The sequence below is a fragment of the Mus musculus genome, chromosome 9, assembly GCF_000001635.26.
Source record: "Mus musculus strain C57BL/6J chromosome 9, GRCm38.p6 C57BL/6J".
Lineage (NCBI taxonomy): Eukaryota > Metazoa > Chordata > Mammalia > Rodentia > Muridae > Mus > Mus musculus.
In genome coordinates this window covers 122,152,367-122,170,246 of record NC_000075.6, presented here as the reverse complement: position 1 = coordinate 122,170,246, position 17,880 = coordinate 122,152,367, and the positions used below count along the sequence as shown (strand labels likewise).

The 17,880-nt window shown below is 48.1% G+C and overlaps 1 protein-coding gene across 8 annotated transcripts in view; it reads right to left on the bottom strand.

The window, feature by feature from the left end:
* Window positions 1-544: 544 nt before the first annotated feature.
* Snrk (SNF related kinase) overlaps window positions 545-17,880 on the bottom strand; it is a 52,437-nt gene continuing 35,101 nt past the window's right edge. For 5 of the 8 annotated variants that reach the window (NM_001357774.1, NM_001357775.1, NM_133741.2 and 2 more), the window contains 4 exons: window positions 12,950-13,091; window positions 9,712-9,924; window positions 6,196-6,330; window positions 545-4,011 (listed from right to left, as the gene is read on the bottom strand). In NM_001357774.1, coding sequence (NP_001344703.1) covers window positions 2,844-4,011; window positions 6,196-6,330; window positions 9,712-9,924; window positions 12,950-13,091 — 1,658 coding nt within the window. In that variant the 3' untranslated portion in view covers window positions 545-2,843. The remainder of the gene's footprint in view (window positions 4,012-6,195; window positions 6,331-9,711; window positions 9,925-12,949; window positions 13,092-17,880) is intronic. The other 3 variants (XM_006512000.4, XM_006512002.3, XM_006511999.4) reach the window with 1 other exon arrangement.

Genomic DNA, 17,880 nt, shown 5'->3' with positions numbered 1-17,880 from the left:
TGTCTCTCAAGTCATTCCAAGATCTGTCTTCTGGATTTTGCAAATGAAGGTTATGCTGACCAGCAAAGTCACCGAGCCAGGATGCAGCAGTAAGAGGACCTAGTGTGCCAGCAATGTGAGGAAGTGGACTGCAGGTGGGGCAGCTTTTGGCTAGAGTGGCTGCCAATGACTACGACAGGCCTCATGGCTGCCAGGGAGAGGGCAGACCTTGGTACCACAGTAAAGGAAGGGCAGAACACGTGCGGACATACAAAGCAGACTGTGGGGGCGTGTGGCAGTTCTAATGGCTTTGTTTGCTAAAGTAGGAACCAGCCAAATGAGGACAAGCAGATGAAACAGAATTAAGTTCTGGATTCCTTCTGTCCAGACGGTTTAAAGGAAATGCTGCCCTTTGGATAGTAAACTAGGCCTCTCTGGTGCCACCTGACACCGGTGGATAGAACTGTTTTTTTCAGCCCCACCAAGTGAGCAGGGCCCACAGAAAGCAAACCGCATCTCCTAGTGCTGGACTGGGCATGTCTCATAAAAGGAACACAGACTCGGCTTCTATTGCTGAACATCAGTATGTCACTTTATTATTGGATTATTTCCCATCTGTCACATACCTGTCAATGTTCACACAAGGAAAAAGACTGGTCAGAACTAGAGGCATCTGACCAATTAGCTGACAAGTTTGTGTTCTCAGCACATACCAACTCTGGCTCTAGGACATCTTTGTTCAGGCTCATGACTATTAAAATTGGTGTCAAGATTGTCACATCTTTAAATACAGATAGAATTCCAGAAGTACATAATTATATATATATACACACAGAAAAATACAAGACTAACTTTCCCACAATATTTAATTATACACTACTGTAACTCGGCTAGGGGACGAGTCCCTGGCTACAGCAAGGACGTAGTTTGGTCCACTATGGGTGTGGTGGTTCTGCTCCTTCCCTCTGTGACGACACCCGTGACACTGTGACGACACCCCGTGACACACAACACATGCACAGACATCCACTTGTCAACAAATGGGTAAGACAGCACTCAACAGACATTGTGTACCCAGAGGGTCACCAACCACACACAACTAATAAGGCTATGACACAGCTCTGCAGCATAAATGGCCGACACTGCTGATCTAAAGTGAGCACCGTATATACACCTGAATAGAAAACCACTGGAGACCAAACGCAGACGGGTGAGTGCAGAGGCGCCGCTCAGAGGCTGGCCGTGACCACAGAAGAGTATGTACATTACTTGGGAAACAGCTGCGACAGTTTATTGCAATGCCCCTATAGACATCTCTCCTGGCTCACACAGACGTGGCTCCGTCTCTGAGAACCACGCTGGTTTCTGGCCCTTGGAAGATCCCTGCTTAAGAATTTCAAGCAAATGTGCTCTATGGCTTCACCCACGTCTCCCCTCACAGCTCTCAACTATGTGAATGTCACACTGAATGGGACTGCAGCTTAAAGCACAAGCAGTTAGCTAGCTCTAGGAAGTAGCTTAAGTATCATTTTACTTAGTAAAGTCAGGTTACACTGTGAAGTTCTGAGTAATATACACTAACCTAAAGCAGCAGTCACTGAGCACTGAAGGAAGTGGTGGCCTGTGCCCTGCCCGCTCTGAGACACATGCTCAGCTGCACTGTTGTCCCTCAGAACAGGGCAGCAGCTGAAGAGTGAGGAAAGGACCCTGGGCCAGCCGCACCTACCCCACAGGCCGCTTAAACACTGCTTTCAATCCCTTGGGCACCGTGTGAAAACCCAGCATCTGGGCTTCCCAAGATCAGGGAGGAGGCCTGCCTCAGGAGATAGCTATCAGTCCGGAGTCGTCGGTGCGGGAGAGGGCAAGCTAGCGCTCCGCGCTCAGCACGTGGCAGGAAGGCAGCAGTGTGCCACTGACGGCTCCAAGCACTACCCTTTCCTGAGCAGTTTCTTACCAGCCGCTCTTCACAGCTGAGCCAAATGCTGCCATGAAATGGGAGAAACCTGAGGCCACCTCACCACCAAGCTCCTGAACCACCACCTCAGGATGTCCTGCCTCCTCGTCAGAGTGCTGACTTTGCTGCCTGCCCCTGTGTGCACTGTGGCTACTGCAGCAGGCCCTCCGCTTCTCCTCTCCACACAGGTTTGAAGGAAACCCTGCCTTGTGTCCTGCAGGGGAAACTTACACAGAGCCTCTTTTTTTTTTTTTTTTTTTTTTTTTTTAATTTTTGTTCTGTCAGACAGACATACACACTCTAAGTAGAGTTAAGACTTGAGTTCACCTCATTGCCTCACAGAAGATTGTCTCCTGGGTAATTCTATGGGTAAGCTGCCTCTCAAAGCTAAGGAGCTGACCTCACCTAACACAAACAAGACAATCTCTGTCAGTGAAAAGATAAGAGCCCCAACTGCTTTCACACTATTGGTTAAGACAAACAGGTGTGGGCGCTCAAACCGTGGCTCTAAGGTTCTCGGTGCACAGGCCCTGGGTGGCTGGCAGCGGGGGTTGCTCCTCCCAGGCCTGTGGGCATCACCACGTTATTGCTTTGGTTCTGTCTCGGGCACCAGTGTGCCTCAGAGCATGGAGTTTCCCTATCACCGGAGGTCAAGACAGGAATTTGGGCTTTTCACAAGGAAACGAAAGCATTTTCCCTCCAGGTTAAGTGCAGAACATGGATTTCTAAGCGCTCCATTTACGTTGGGTTCCAGATAACACAATTTCATCCTGGTCATCCACACTGAAAATCATGAATGTAAAATCACACAGTAGACTTTTCGGCTGGAAAAGAAAAGTAGCGTGTAGCAGCATGCACAAAGACCATGCATTGTCACGTCAGAACAGATGAAGTGAGCGCGCTTTACAGGTCAGATGACATGGCAGCAGCTGGCGGGGCTGGAGGCGCAGAGCAGCCCTTCCTTGCGGCTGCGCTGGATGTTCACGGAGATGGTCTTTTCGCACAGAGGTAGCTGGAGCGCGTTGTTCCTCAGCTTCTTGGTCCTCACCGGGTCAAGGTCAGCAGAGGGGCTGGGGCCTGGGGCGCTGATGCACATCTTCCACGTGGACTTCTCCTGCACCTTCACGCTGGAGAACAAGGCCTTCTGCGGGTCCAGAATGTACTTGGCGCCATGCAGCTGTGAGCCTAGGCACAGGCTCACGAGTTTGAGGCTCTGCACAAGCTCTGCACCACGTGGAGCGGCAGAGGCTGAGGCGGGGGAGGGTGAGGATGAGTCAGGGCCTGCACAGCGCCTTGAGGACCCTGCTGTACCCGACGGGGTCCCACCAGAGCCTCCCTGGCTGCCACCACCCGTGCCCTGCTCACCCGGGCTGGCCTTGTCCACACCGCCACCGCTGCTAGGCTTGCTCTGGCCGCCACCATCGCCCTCGCTGCCTGGTGGCCCCTCACTGCTGTCACGCCGGTGCCACGAGTAAGCAAAGCCGCTGTCCTTGTCCAGCCTCCGCCGGCTCTCGGAGTCGTCATCGCTGGTCTCAGAGCTGCTGCAGCTAGAGCCCCGGCCCTGGCTTTTCCTGCGGTGGTAGCGCTTGTGCACTGTGCCTGGTGAGGCAATGTTCATCTTCAGCCGGCTCAGCTTGGGCGGCAGGTTCTCGTCCATGTCAAACTCGTCGTCTGACTCGCCCTCCTCGAAGATCTGGTTGAGCACTGGGGCACTCTTGCGAGACGTCAGGCGATTGGTGACCGATGGCTTCCGGCGCAGCACCACCTGCGTGGACAGGGACACAGGCTTCTTGTCCTCCTCATCCTCCTCCTCATCTTCTTCCACCCTGAAGAGACACTTGCGCCCACTGGCTGCGGGCTTCATGCTTGCAGGTGGAACAGTGGACAGTGCCGGCCCAGCCAGCTCCGGGAGCTCATCTTTCTTGGCTGGGTCACACAGGCCTTTGCTCCTGTGGCCATTGAGGACATTGTCACCAGCCCTAGCAGGAGACTGCGGGACTGTGGCATGTGACAGAGGGGTGGCAGTGAGATCATCTTCAAGGTCTTGGGGTACATCAATTTTGGTTGGCCATGACTGCCTGTGTGATAGAGGAAAAAGAAACTGTCATGAAGTTGCTGGCCTGTCCAAGTGTTAAGAGCCTGCTTTCTTTCATATGCTAACCACCCATGGGAAGTCAGATGTGGCAGGCAAAGCACAGGTTATCCGGCACTAGCCAGCACCACCACAGTTGGTGGATGGAGACTGGAGAGGTTCCAGAGTCACTGGCCAGCAATACCTGCACAGATGGCAGAGAAGACCCTGTTTCAAAGAAGGTAGGTGAGGACCAAAACCCAAGGTGTCCTTGAACCTCTACAAGCAAGCCATGGAAAACAGGCCTTCATAATGTTGCATGCACACAGAGTTAGGACAGAATTCACACATGTGGAAAGCATTTTAGGTCCATGATCAAGGACCCCAGAGGGCAGATGTGGCTTGAGGACATGGTCATGTGGCAACTTCATCATACCACTGCTGTCGGAAAAAACATGGGGCATAGAGATGCTGGGGAAGCCCAAGCTCTCCCTAAACTCAACACCACACACTTATATACATACCTGAATACATACACACATGCATACCTTACATACATGGTCACACACCCCCACACACCCCCAGACACACATGCACATCTGCATATATGTTCACATGCATACCTACAAACATGCATAGACTATCATATACTCAAATGCATATCTACATACATAATCTAGATATAGTATCTCACGTATACATGCATGCTACACACATTCCATTACATATACAAATGCACACCTACACATGTGGACAGGCTCATATGCACACATTCATACACACATACCACCTATATGAACATGTACATGCATATCTACTCTCTCTCTCTCTCTCTCTCTCTCTCACACACATACACACACACACACACACACACACACACTTTCTTCAGCCTTTATGCGTACAACAGCATGGATGAGATTCACCTGGGATGTCCAGCACACACAAGGGTACTAGGATAGCAAAACTGTTAACTAAACTTTGTCTTTCAATCTGGAGTTGCTGGTATAGGCAGGTTCTCTGGATTGCCCAAGGGAAGGGTGGACGCCAGAAACTGTAATGATGCCAGAGGCATTTACAACAGCTACTTTGTGACCTACAGTTGTAAATATGTTACCACAGACATCTTCCCCCAACTTGGAGCAACTGTAGGGGAGGAAAAACTGCCTGCCTCTGCCACTGCTGGAGCTGGGTGTTCAGCGGGGCTTCTAAGGCCACCATGTGGGGAAATAGCCAACCAGTGAGCACTGAGTAGGAGGAGCTAAGGCAAGGGGCCATGGAGAAGCAGGAGCAACATGGCAGGATGCAGGCTCAGCTCTTCTCCCTTCCCCCACCTTAAAGCAAAACCCAGAGGACCACAAACACCTGTGAGTACTCACTCTTCCCTCACTGGCTGTCTCTGTGGGAAAATTACAGTTTGTCACTCATCTTTCCTGAGCATATGATATGACTCACCTGTCCAAAATGCCAACAACTGGTAGAGCCCAACAGGGCAAAGATCACATCTTAACAGAACAGAGTGGCAAAAGAAACTGACAAAGGTTGACGGCACTGAGTTCATGGAGGGTATTACTTGGTCAGAGTCGGCCACCGAGAGCTGTGTGGGTGAATGTTCTGAAATCCAGTCAACAAAAGAGGTGGAATAACAACTCCCCACTTCTGCAGGTAAAGCCCCCGAGACAGGTCACAGGTTTGAAGGACAGTGAGGGTTCATTCCACCACGCAAGCCTGACGATCAACTTCAGTGAGGGCTCTGGTCCGAGACCTCAAAAGAAGCCCTGCTGGTCTAACTCAGAGAGCCCCTCCTCACATGACCCTCAGGAGGTCGACGGGACTCAGGTAAATCAGAGATGCTTTGGACCTGAGATCCAACAGCTAGTAAGTCAACTAAGTGCTCTAGCTTCCAACCTCTGAAATCCTAAATGCTCCTATTTAAAAAAAGCTTTCCAAGTGATTGCAGGGGAATCCACACTGCTCTTGGAGAAAATCTTGAAGGAAAAAAGAGTGAGATGCCTAGGTATTGGGAACACCCACTACCACGTATAGCAGAGAAGCGTGCTGTAACCTCTGTGGAAAGCAGCCATCGGCACCATGAGGTCAAGGACCCTCCTACTTGGAGAACTAGGAACCATCAACAAACAGTTCCCTACTCAAAATGTTAACTTACTAATATCAGCAAAGGTATTTTTCTCACCTAAACTGGGCCTTGATGTTGCTGGGGCTAGCAGACCTGGTCTGTATTTCTTTCTCTTGCTTTTCTCTCAGGATCCTTTCAGCAAGTAAAAAGTAAGTGGCGGTAATGTGGTTGTACCTGTTGGTTTCCAGGGCTCTGAGGAAAGAAACCAAAAACAATCAGAAGCTACACAGCTAGGTTTTTACAAGATTAAAAAAATAATATTGCCTAATGAAATCCGGTATCTGGGAAGCTTTTAAAATGAGACAAAAATACAAACTAGAAAGAATAAAACCCTGTAGTTGTTTAGGTTATAACTGAAATCTGGAAAAGCAACTGAAGAAAAATGTTCAGATCAGTGAGGAAACAGCAACCTGCTGCGGTAGCCGGACGGACGGTGTTAGTGTCCCAGACATAAGAAAGGCACTGAGGCTCCCAACAGGGTGTTCTCTGCCCGGTGTGGCTGGCATGTGAAGCTGGGTTTTGCTGAGGAGGATCCTTTGCTTCCAGAAGACTGGACTGAGGACAAGGCTCATGCTACCTAAGGCGCTAGGTGAGCGATAGCCAATCCGAATGGTTGGAGCAGTTCTATTCTTGATCCACCAGCAGTGTAGGCACTGCAGAGCAGTCAGCGCAATCAAGAGGAGGCTCCTCTCACCTTCTCCCTGAGTACAATCAGCATGTTCCTGCATCCATTTAAACAGCAATGCTCACAGGACACCATGTCAAGGCAGGCATCATGGTGGCTAGCTGCTGGGGACCTAACAATAAGTGTATGGCCTCACCCACCTCCTGCAGTGGGCTGTCACGGAACCACCTCACAGGGCTTAGGAACAGTAGCTCTGGTTTCTATAACCCTCTGGCCTGGCAAACTGCAGTGTGCATGGAGACTATGGGCAGGGACCACTGCGGAGAAGCAGCAGTGTGCATGGAGACTATGGGCAGGGACCACTGCAGAGAAGCAGCAGTGTGCATGGAGACTATGGGCAGGAGACCACTGCAGAGAAGCAGCAGTGTGCATGGAGACTATGGGCAGGAGACCACTGCAGAGAAGCAGCAGTGTGCATGGAGACTATGGGCAGGAGACCACTGCAGAGAAGCAGCAGTGTGCATGGAGACTATGGGCAGGAGACCACTGCAGAGAAGCAGCAGTGTGCATGGAGACTATGGGCAGGAGACCATTGCGGAGAAGCAGCAGTGTGCATGGAGACTATGGGCAGGAGACCACTGCAGAGAAGCAGCAGTGTGCATGGAGACTATGGGCAGGAGAACACTGCGGAGAAGCAGCAGTGTGCATGGAGACTATGGGCATGAGAACACTGCAGAGAAGCAGCAGTGTGCATGGAGACTATGGGCATGAGAACACTGCGGAGAAGCAGCAGTGTGCATGGAGACTATGGGCAGGAGACCACTGCAGAGAAGCAGCAGTGTGCATGGAGACTATGGGCATGAGAACACTGCAGAGAAGCAGCAGTGTGCATGGAGACTATGGGCATGAGAACACTGCGGAGAAGCAGCAGTGTGCATGGAGACTATGGGCAGGAGACCACTGTGGAGAAGCAGCAGTGTGCATGGAGACTATGGGCATGAGAACACTGCGGAGAAGCAGCAGTGTGCATGGAGACTATGGGCAGGAGACCACTGCAGAGAAGCAGCAGTGTGCATGGAGACTATGGGCATGAGAACACTGCGGAGAAGCAGCAGTGTGCATGGAGACTATGGGCATGAGAACACTGCAGAGAAGCAGCAGTGTGCATGGAGACTATGGGCATGAGAACACTGCGGAGAAGCAGCAGTGTGCATGGAGACTATGGGCATGAGAACACTGCGGAGAAGCAGCAGTGTGCATGGAGACTATGGGCAGGAGACCACTGCGGAGAAGCAGCAGTGTGCATGGAGACTATGGGCAGGAGACCACTGCGGAGAAGCAGCAGTGTGCATGGAGACTATGGGCATGAGAACACTGCAGAGAAGCAGCAGTGTGCATGGAGACTATGGGCATGAGAACACTGCGGAGAAGCAGCAGTGTGCATGGAGACTATGGGCAGGAGACCACTGTGGAGAAGCAGCAGTGTGCATGGAGACTATGGGCATGAGAACACTGCGGAGAAGCAGCAGTGTGCATGGAGACTATGGGCAGGAGACCACTGCGGAGAAGCAGCAGTGTGCATGGAGACTATGGGCAGGAGACCACTGTGGAGAAGCAGCAGTGTGCATGGAGACTATGGGCAGGAGACCACTGCGGAGAAGCAGCAGTGTGCATGGAGACTATGGGCAGGAGACCACTGCAGAGAAGCAGCAGTGTGCATGGAGACTATGGGCAGGAGACCACTGCAGAGAAGCAGCAGTGTGCATGGAGACTATGGGCAGGAGACCACTGTGGAGAAGCAGCAGTGTGCATGGAGACTATGGGCAGGAGACCACTGCGGAGAAGCAGCAGTGTGCATGGAGACTATGGGCAGGAGACCACTGCGGAGAAGCAGCAGTGTGCATGGAGACTATGGGCAGGAGACCACTGCGGAGAAGCAGCAGTGTGCATGGAGACTATGGGCAGGAGACCACTGCGGAGAAGCAGCAGTGTGCATGGAGACTATGGGCAGGAGACCACTGTGGAGAAGCAGCAGTGTGCATGGAGACTATGGGCAGGGACCACTGTGGAGAAGCAGCAGTGTCCCGTGTCCTCAGGTCATTTCAATGGAAAACTCATAAGCCGGATCTTACAGAAAACTAAGGCCAAGTTCTAAGCCTGGCTTTATTTCTGCAAATACTTATTTTTACTGCACTAAAACTACTCTACAGGGGTGTGCCCTTTATGCAGATATAACCCTTCCCAGAGACTAGAGCTCCTACTGGGCACATGTTACTCACTGGGCAACACACAGGGTCTACATGCCCAGCCTGCATCAACCTCTTCCCCAGGTCAGAAAACTGAATGCAGACCTGAGTGGCCAAATCATGGTTACCTCTCTCCTGCTTCCTTGAGTTGTGGTATCTGTTTCATTAAGTCCATGAAGTAACTGCTCTTTATCTGTGGCCGAGCTCTATCTTCAGACAGGACCTCTGACCACATGACCTGCTACTAGAGCAGACAGACAGACAGAGCATGCCGCTATTACTCTGCTGTGTGGTCTACACTACTAAGGTTGTGGGAAAATGGCTCTTGTTTTGACAGATTTCATGAGCAACTAAATAATGTGCAGATTCCAGGACAGTGCAGAGAGGCTTAAGGAGCAGACAGCAAATCCTTTAGACTTGGGACCATTCATTCCATCCTGGTAAGTACAGAGCAGACCTTGTGGATTTACAGCCTGCCTCTACTTCTTATTTACTTCCTGCTTCCTGATGGCAGAAGCAGTGTGACTAGCAGACCTCCTGATCCTGCCACCACACCTCTCCACCAAAATAGATTACATTCCCTTAAACTACAGGTCAGAATTAAACCCTTCCTCCCTTAAAACACTCTTGGTCAGGTAGTCAGTCACAGTATTAAGAAAAGCAAGCAGTGTGAGCCGTTAGTGTCTGAAGGCTCTGACGTACTCTACGATGGCGTCTCGGTCCGCGATGTCCCCGAGCACCATGCGCTGGATGATGCTGTTGTGCTCTTCCTCGGAGAGGTTCTTGTAGGACACGAGGGGAATGTTATACTTGGTGGCTGGTGATGGGTCCACTCCCTGGAGCCAAGGGTGGCTTTCAATCTCTTCCAGAGAGGCTCTCCTTTTGGGGTCTCTCTGTAGCATTCGTGTGATCAGGCTGTGAAGAAAGGTAGGCCCATTACTGTAGCAAATTGTCTGCAAGGACTAGTAACGATGGCTGTTACCAACAAGCACTGTCTCTTACACGGTCACAAGCAATTTAACTAGGTTCACTGACAAATGAGAATCTGGGGCCACTGTATTCACAAAATAAAACAATCCCAGCCTCTTAGTGCACTGATGAGACAGCTCGTGTCATGAGAATGAATGACTCTCCTAATGAAAATAATATCATGTAACACATTTTTAGAAGTGGACTGGCAAAAAATAAACACGGAATACTTAATAGCTAAAACCATAGTAAAAGCAGGGTTGGGTCATAGGGACAGGTAGCTGGCAGCCACACGGCTCCCTGTGTGGTTTGAAAAGAAAGAGGACTCCATCTCAGTGCCCAGTGAGAAACAAGAAAGAAATCCACTGCTCAGAGGAAGTTGAGAAGGAACACATGAACTAACACTGGTTCTGGAAAACACAAAACTCCTTTCTGTAGAATGTAACTGAAAAGAACTTCTGAACAATGCTTCAAAAACTAGCACAAATAAAAACCCACAAAGGAAATAAGGTGCCATCAGCAAGACCCTGACACACAGAAAATCAGAATGCAGACGCTGGAAATGCCGAATACACAGCACAGACATCCACTGTTAAATGTGCTTAAAACAGCCAGGCAGTGGTGGCGCACACTTTAATCCCAGCACTCGGAGGCAGAGGCAGGCGGATTTCTGAGTTCGAGGCCAGCCTGAGATCCAGGACAGCCAGGGCTACACAGGAAACCCTGTCTTGAAAAACCAAAACTAAAAAACACCCTCCCCCCCCAAAAAAACAATTTCAAAGCAAATGCTGACAAACCTTAAGGAATAAAATAAAGCCACCATCACAGAAGATAATCTTAGAGCAGTGAAGAAAACTCTAAATGCAAACAATTTTGAACAATTAATGAGCTTGACCTTAAAGATGTATATAGACCTCTGACCCCAACTTGAAAATACATTTTTCAAGAACTCAATTGTAACAATTATCCTCATGATAGGCATAAATAAGCCTCAACATTTTGAATACAAGGTAACATACAGACTATATTCTAACTTAACAATCAAAAGCAATAGCTAATTAGAAATAAAACCACCTTGTAAACAAGGCAGGAATAAAATAAGACAACAAAGCCTAGGAAACACAAGAACTATTGATCATATCCAATGTGGAGAGGCTAATCTGTCTCAGAAGCATTCTTAGTCCTAAATATTCTAACAGTGAAGGATTCTAAATATTCTAACAGTGAGGTGCATAAAGTTCTGAATAAGAAAGCAGCCCCTTGTTAGGCAGACAAATACTGACAGGAGGACAGGAAGACATACAGCTGTGAGGTAATAGCATCAGAAGCCAGTCCTGGGACCGTCACAGGGGAAGTGACAAGCCTCAGATGGCTGATGACAAGCAGGAGGAGCAGCCATGCAGAGCATGGTTCCAACAGTAAAGGCATCGCAGTCACTAATGGAAACACACGGAAAGCCACATAAAATGGACATGCTCCTTAAAACACACCATTCAGAAAAACACATTAGGAAAGGCTCACTTTGTTGCTGCTGTTGTTTTCCCTCATTGGAATGGTCCTATAGTTATTACAAATAATTCCTCCAGAAGGGATACATAGAGGCCGTGTCTCAGACCTTAGGAATGGGGGCATCCATGTTGTGTCTGTAACTGGTGGGCTTTCAAATGACACAGTTGATGTAGAGTAAATGACACGGTTGATGTAGAGTGAATAGATAGCGCTTCTGTCTGTTTTTAACTGGAAGCGGAGACGCTTATCATGGACTATAAATATCTAACCCGCACTTGGTGTACGCCTGCTTCCTAAGAGCAAGGACCTAAAATCACCACTGCACATGCAGGCACACAAGTTTGTGTACACATACTCACACGCACATACTTGCACATGTCCACACGCAGAGGTGCAAGTGGGCACTCACACTGGAAGGCATGTCATCCAGCCTAAAATCAACAACACCCAGTACAGGAGGACAGAGTTTCCCAAGTACTCTAGGCTAAAGCCACCATCACAACCAGGACACAGAAAAAGCCTTCTATATGCTACACCCTAAAATAAACACCCTCCACGTGCTCCATCCCCAAATTGCCACCAGCACGAGCACCACACACAGAGCCTCTTCTGTGCTCCAGCCTCAACTACACACTTTACACTCAACTACACACTTTACACTCTCACTTCATATGGTTTTCACAGTAACCCTGTCAAGTACCCTTTCCACTGTCACATAAGCACTAAGCAGAGAAGACAGCATTTAAGTCGGCAGAATCCCATGCCCAAGTTGGGGCTCCACCTGAAAGAGAACCCTCAATCGTGTATCACTCTTTCTTACAGCTTGTCAGGAAAAACTCAAAAAGTTGTTAATACAGAAGAAAACATTTTAATTGGTAACTGCAATCTCAGCTGGTTCATTTAGAAATATCACTGACTGCAAACAGCCCTTTCTCAGGATTCTCTCCCACACAGATGATAGAGAAACCCCTATGTGCCGGTCAGTGCTAGCTTCCCACGGTGGCACACACCAAAGCACAGCCTTTACTCTGTTGTGGGAGGGCATGTGAATATGACATGCTGTTAGTTAGACATGCTACTATGACACAGCCAGGAGGCACTGTGTAATGAATGACACGATCCTGCCAAACAGGAAAGCTCAACTCTTTTCTGGAAGCTTCAACTCTTGCTTTTTGCCACTGAAGAAAAAAAAAAAAGGGCAGTGGCTAGAGACGGTCCTAACCACCACTCTGGAGGCTGAGAGGCAAAGAGGGCTTCTTGAAAGTATGTGCAAGAATGTTTTTCATTCTCCTGTTGAATTTCTTACCAAATACTAATCGGTGCCCCAAACAACAACAGCAGAAGCTTAGTCTCATAGCTAACTGGACTCGGATCCCTGCAGGTGGAGGGATGCGGGTTCCCGCTGTGCCGCTGCGTCAGCCTCTGTTAATGGAGTCGCTTTATGTGCGCATGCTTTACTTACTCCCTGCACCCTGCAGACACGCGGGGTGGCACCGTGTACTTGCAGTCCATGATCATGGTCAGTGTCTCGCTGTCGTTGGCTTCTTGGAAGGGTGGCTGCCCACACACCAGCATGAAAAGGATCACGCCCAGGCTCCATATGTCTGCAAACCAAAGACGGCATGGTTAAACACCAGAGCATCCAGAGAACCAGGAGCACAGGGGGAGGGAAGGGAGGAAAATAAGTATTTTATTCTTAATGTAAAAATACTCAGAGCAGACTACAAAATCTCAACAGAGTTGGGTTTAAGCCCCGTCTGATAAGAGAACTGAGAGATAAGTGTTCCCAGGCTTCTAAGCCAAGGGACAAGGTCCACTCTTCCCTGACTATAGCATGCCCAGCATCAAAGATAAGATGTTAAACTGTGAAACTGGAAAGGATTTGCCTGAGGTCAGCGTTACCTCAGTTGTTCCTGACCTCATTCTGGGGTGGTGACTGGGTCATACAGCTCCTGACAGGTATAATGGAGAAAGCTACAGCTCAGACACACTCAAAACATGGTCATCATGCAAATAAACAGTGAGGGCTGCTCATCAGAACAGGGAAGGCATGGAGGTGGGGGAGCAGAGAGACAGCTCAGTTGTTAGCACAAGCTGCCCTTGTAGAGGCCCTGAGTTTGATTCCCAGCACCCACACAGTGGCTCACACCCTCCTGTAACGCCAGCTCCAAAGGATCTGACGCCCTCTTGTGGCCGCCATGTGCACTGCACTCATGTGCACTACTACCCCCACCCCTAACACACACAGGATTTTAAAAGATTTTTTTTTTTAATTAATTTTTTTAAAAGGAGAATGAGTTTCTTGTCATTAAAGTATCCCAGTACTGTCCAGCTTTGGACAAACTTCTGTCCTGACAGGAACCTGCCAAGTGTGAAGCTGCAGGAACTAACACTGGAGGAACCATAATGGTAACCAACCTCCTCTCTTGTCTTTAAACAAACCTGTCAGTGGAAAAACAAAAGTGATGCTTTTTTAAAAACTTTTTTTTTCCAGAAAAAAAAAGGATTTAAAGAAGGCATCACAAATTTTCATTCCAAAAATTAAAATATATGTGTGCTAATATCAATACACATGCACACACACACACACACACACACACACACACACATATGCACATGAGCAAGTACACACAGGCTCAGAGGAAAAGCTAGGCACACTATGGGCCTGCCATGTCATCACACCTGCTAACAGGCAACTGCTGTTTTCGTGTAAGCCTAAAACACCCAAAATAATGGAAGTTCCAAGCGAGGAAAATTAAAATCTGTTAATCATTTCTTTGATTTAAATGAGAAAGGAGGGCAACAAGTGAGAGCCCACCCATTCCCCACAGTGTGGCTTTTCAGGTAGGTGCTTATGAAATGCAGGCAGATAGCAGCAGAACAGGGCCCACGTACAGGCCACGCAGTCTAATCCCCAGGACATAGCTGGCCTGCTCTCGGGATGCATGGCCGGTCTGATGCACTGGCTGCCTTGACAGTGGATCTCAGGGGGCTCTACTAACTCAAGTACCTCAGTAATGACTGCCAACCATACTTATTCTTTAAATAGCCATTGAGAAGTATTTAAAGTGTTAAGGTTTTAAAAGGAAATGTATGAAACTGATATTTAACTTAAACTGTCCTTGTGTGAGTTTTAAAAGATTTATATTAATGTGTATGAGTGTTTTACAAATGTATGTATGTATGTTAAGTATGTATGTAGGCCACATGCATGCAGTGCCATGGAGGTCAGAAAAGGGTATCAGATTCCCAGGAACTGAAGTTACAAACAGCTGTGAGCCATGATGGTCATGGACTCACCTTCTCTTTCTTCTGTATGTTGCCTTGGTTACCATGTCTTAGGACAACAGCAGAGAAGTAACTAAGGCAAGGGTCATTTCCTCAAGCACATGACCTATTTTTTATAGTAGTATTCTGTCTACTGTGTGTTAGAGGGACAACTAAGAGCAACACAACAAGCAGACCGCACAGCCTGGCTAGTGCCTAAGTAAGTTCCCTATGTGGAACTACTTACAAGTTGAAGAACTTAGAAATATAGCCTGTACTAAGTGATGTGAAAATTTTGAAGCATTTCAGTTAAGGACTATATGGTCACACAACAGACAGCTTCAGAAAAAGGTAGCCCTTCCAGAAATGAGGGATCAGCACTAAGCATGCAGAGACTTGCTGTCCTTATCATCCAGGATAGCTCAACTATGTACACAGCACTATGTATATAGGCAATTCTTACAGTATACATATGAGAATGTCTGTGTAGGCATTGTTCTAGTTTCTTCAGTTGCTGTGATGAAAACACTGACCAAAAGCAACTTACCAGAGGGCAGGACTTATCTGGGCATGGTCCATCACTGAGAGAAATTAGGGCAGAACTCAAACTTTGTAGTTGACGGCAGAAAGCCACATAAGAGCACCGCTGGCTGGCTCACTCTGGCTCAGGACTAGTTAGCTTTCTTATATAGACTAGGGTCACCTGCCCAGGTAATGTGCCACCCACATTGGGCTGGGCCCTCCTATATCAATTAATAATCAAGATAATCCCTCAAAGATATGATGCAGAGGCCAACCCAATGAAGACAACTACTCAACTAAGACTTGAGGTGCTCCTAGGCTGCGACAAGTTGACAGACAGTCACACACCAATACTATTATCATAGCTATACAAGAGATGCGAGTGTTCTGGGGCCTGAGATGGTACGTCCTGGAACCAATCTTCTGTTGACACCGAGGACTTTATTTCTCTTCTCTCTTTTTGTCCTTGATTCATTTTACTTTTTCCACTACAAGGGCCAAAGGAAAATGATAAACACAGGCTACTAGCCAGGTACAGTGGCACACACACAGTGGATCACAAGTTGAGATCAGCCTGAGAGAACCCGGCTCACAACAAAAAAAGCCGTAATAACAAATAGTTCATTAAACAAATGTGGAATAGTCACAAATGATTTTAAAATGTGTGGATTTGGGCCGGAAAAAATGCTTCAGTGATTAAATGTTTGCTCTGCAAGCATAAAGACTAGAGTTCATATCCCCAGAACTGAACCCATATAAATGTCAAATGGGCATGACAGCCACCTGCATCTATCTTTGGAAGATAGAAACAGCATCCCCACAATAAACTGTCTAGTGAGAGTAGACATTTCAGGGCATTCTGGTTTGACTGAGAGACCCTGCTTCATTGAATAAGGTGGAAGAGAGCTACTGTGGGCAATTTCTAGACATGAACCTTGGGTCTCCATATATATGTATACACACACCCACACATGAATGTACCCATACACACACACACACATATGCATGTACCCACACACACACACACACACACATGCATGTACCCACACACACACACATGCATGTACACACACATGCATGTACACACACACACACACACACGTACCCACACACACACATACACACATGCATGTACACACACACACACAATGGAAGAAAGAAGTATGAGAGTAATCTGCATCTGCATTCCTAGGGAGCTACTGTGAGATAAGATGGTGAACACCACAATCTTGTTAAGTGTCGAGAGGCACTGAACTGCCCTGCCTTACTCAGCAACAGCAGGCACTGTCCCAGGCAGAGCAGAGGCATTTGACCTTACAAGAGTCTCATTTCTCTGAGGAAAGCCAGAGCTAAGTTCCCAGAGGCACAAAGGCAACAGGAGGAATTAAAAACAAAACAAAACAAAGACTGGGGATGGTGGGGAAAATAGCAAGGAAGGCTTCAGGGTAACAAGGCATAAAGCTGAGGACTTCGGAACCTAAGTCTTCATGGTTTGAACACGTAGCTCCTAGCAAGTGGTGCCATTTCCCAGGGTGCAGAGCTTTTGGGAGGGGGGGCTGGAAAGTACAGGTAGGTAACTAGGCATGGCCTTTATGATAATGGACTGAAAATTCATAGACCATTCGTTAGGAATTTTGGTCACAACAATTCAAAATATAATAGTGACATTGGTACCATTAGTGTGGTGATGGTGTGATACACCTGGACATGAGACTTCAGTATTAGAAACTGGTTTGTGGGAGAACAGAGATGAGTTTGGAGGCCCAAGATAGGTAAGGCCTAGAGTGCTATAATCTCTGTTAGGTGGGCTGTTCTGGTCAGAATTCAGAGGGCTAAGACAGCAAACACGAACAGCAATGACTGTACCCAACAGGCAGGCTCGCTGCTGCTGCTTTCAGCCAGCTTCACCCGGAACATCAGAAGCAAACATGCGGGATTTGAAAACATGAAATGGAGCATGGTCACAGTGAAGACTACAGAAAGAAACACCAGTGAGCTACAGCTGGTACAGAGGAGCTGCGGTAGCACTAGACCCAGAGAGGGCTCCAGGCTGTAAAAATGCAAAAGCACTTTAAAACACTCATTTAAAAAGACAGCATCATAGGGACACCCTAAGCAAGCAGTAGTGTGTTTCCCATGGTCAGTCATGTGGGCACTTAGAGGCTGCTGTAGTAGGGGTGCAAGGTCACCCAGATAGTTCTGGAGCTGGCAGGAAGAACTCAGTACTGTCTATGTGACAGTCAAGCAAGGCAGGAAGCTGGAGGCAGGAGCCGATGCAGAGGCCATGGAGGGGGAGCTGCTTACTGGCTTGCTCCCCATGGCTTGCTTCAGTCTGCTTTTGAGTGCTGGTTACTAAAGGTTCTTTCCTGCTCCAAATAAATGCTTACTTAGTAAATATATATATATATATATATATATAAATACTTTCAATTTGTAGAACCCTTGACCATCAGTCCAGGGTTTGCCTCATCCACAATGGGCTGGGCCCTCCCCACCATCAGTAACTAAGAAAATGCCCTAAAAGCTTGCCTACAGCCCAATCTTACGGAGGTTATTTTCTTAATTGAAGTTCTCTCCTCTCGGATGACTTTAACTTATGTCAAG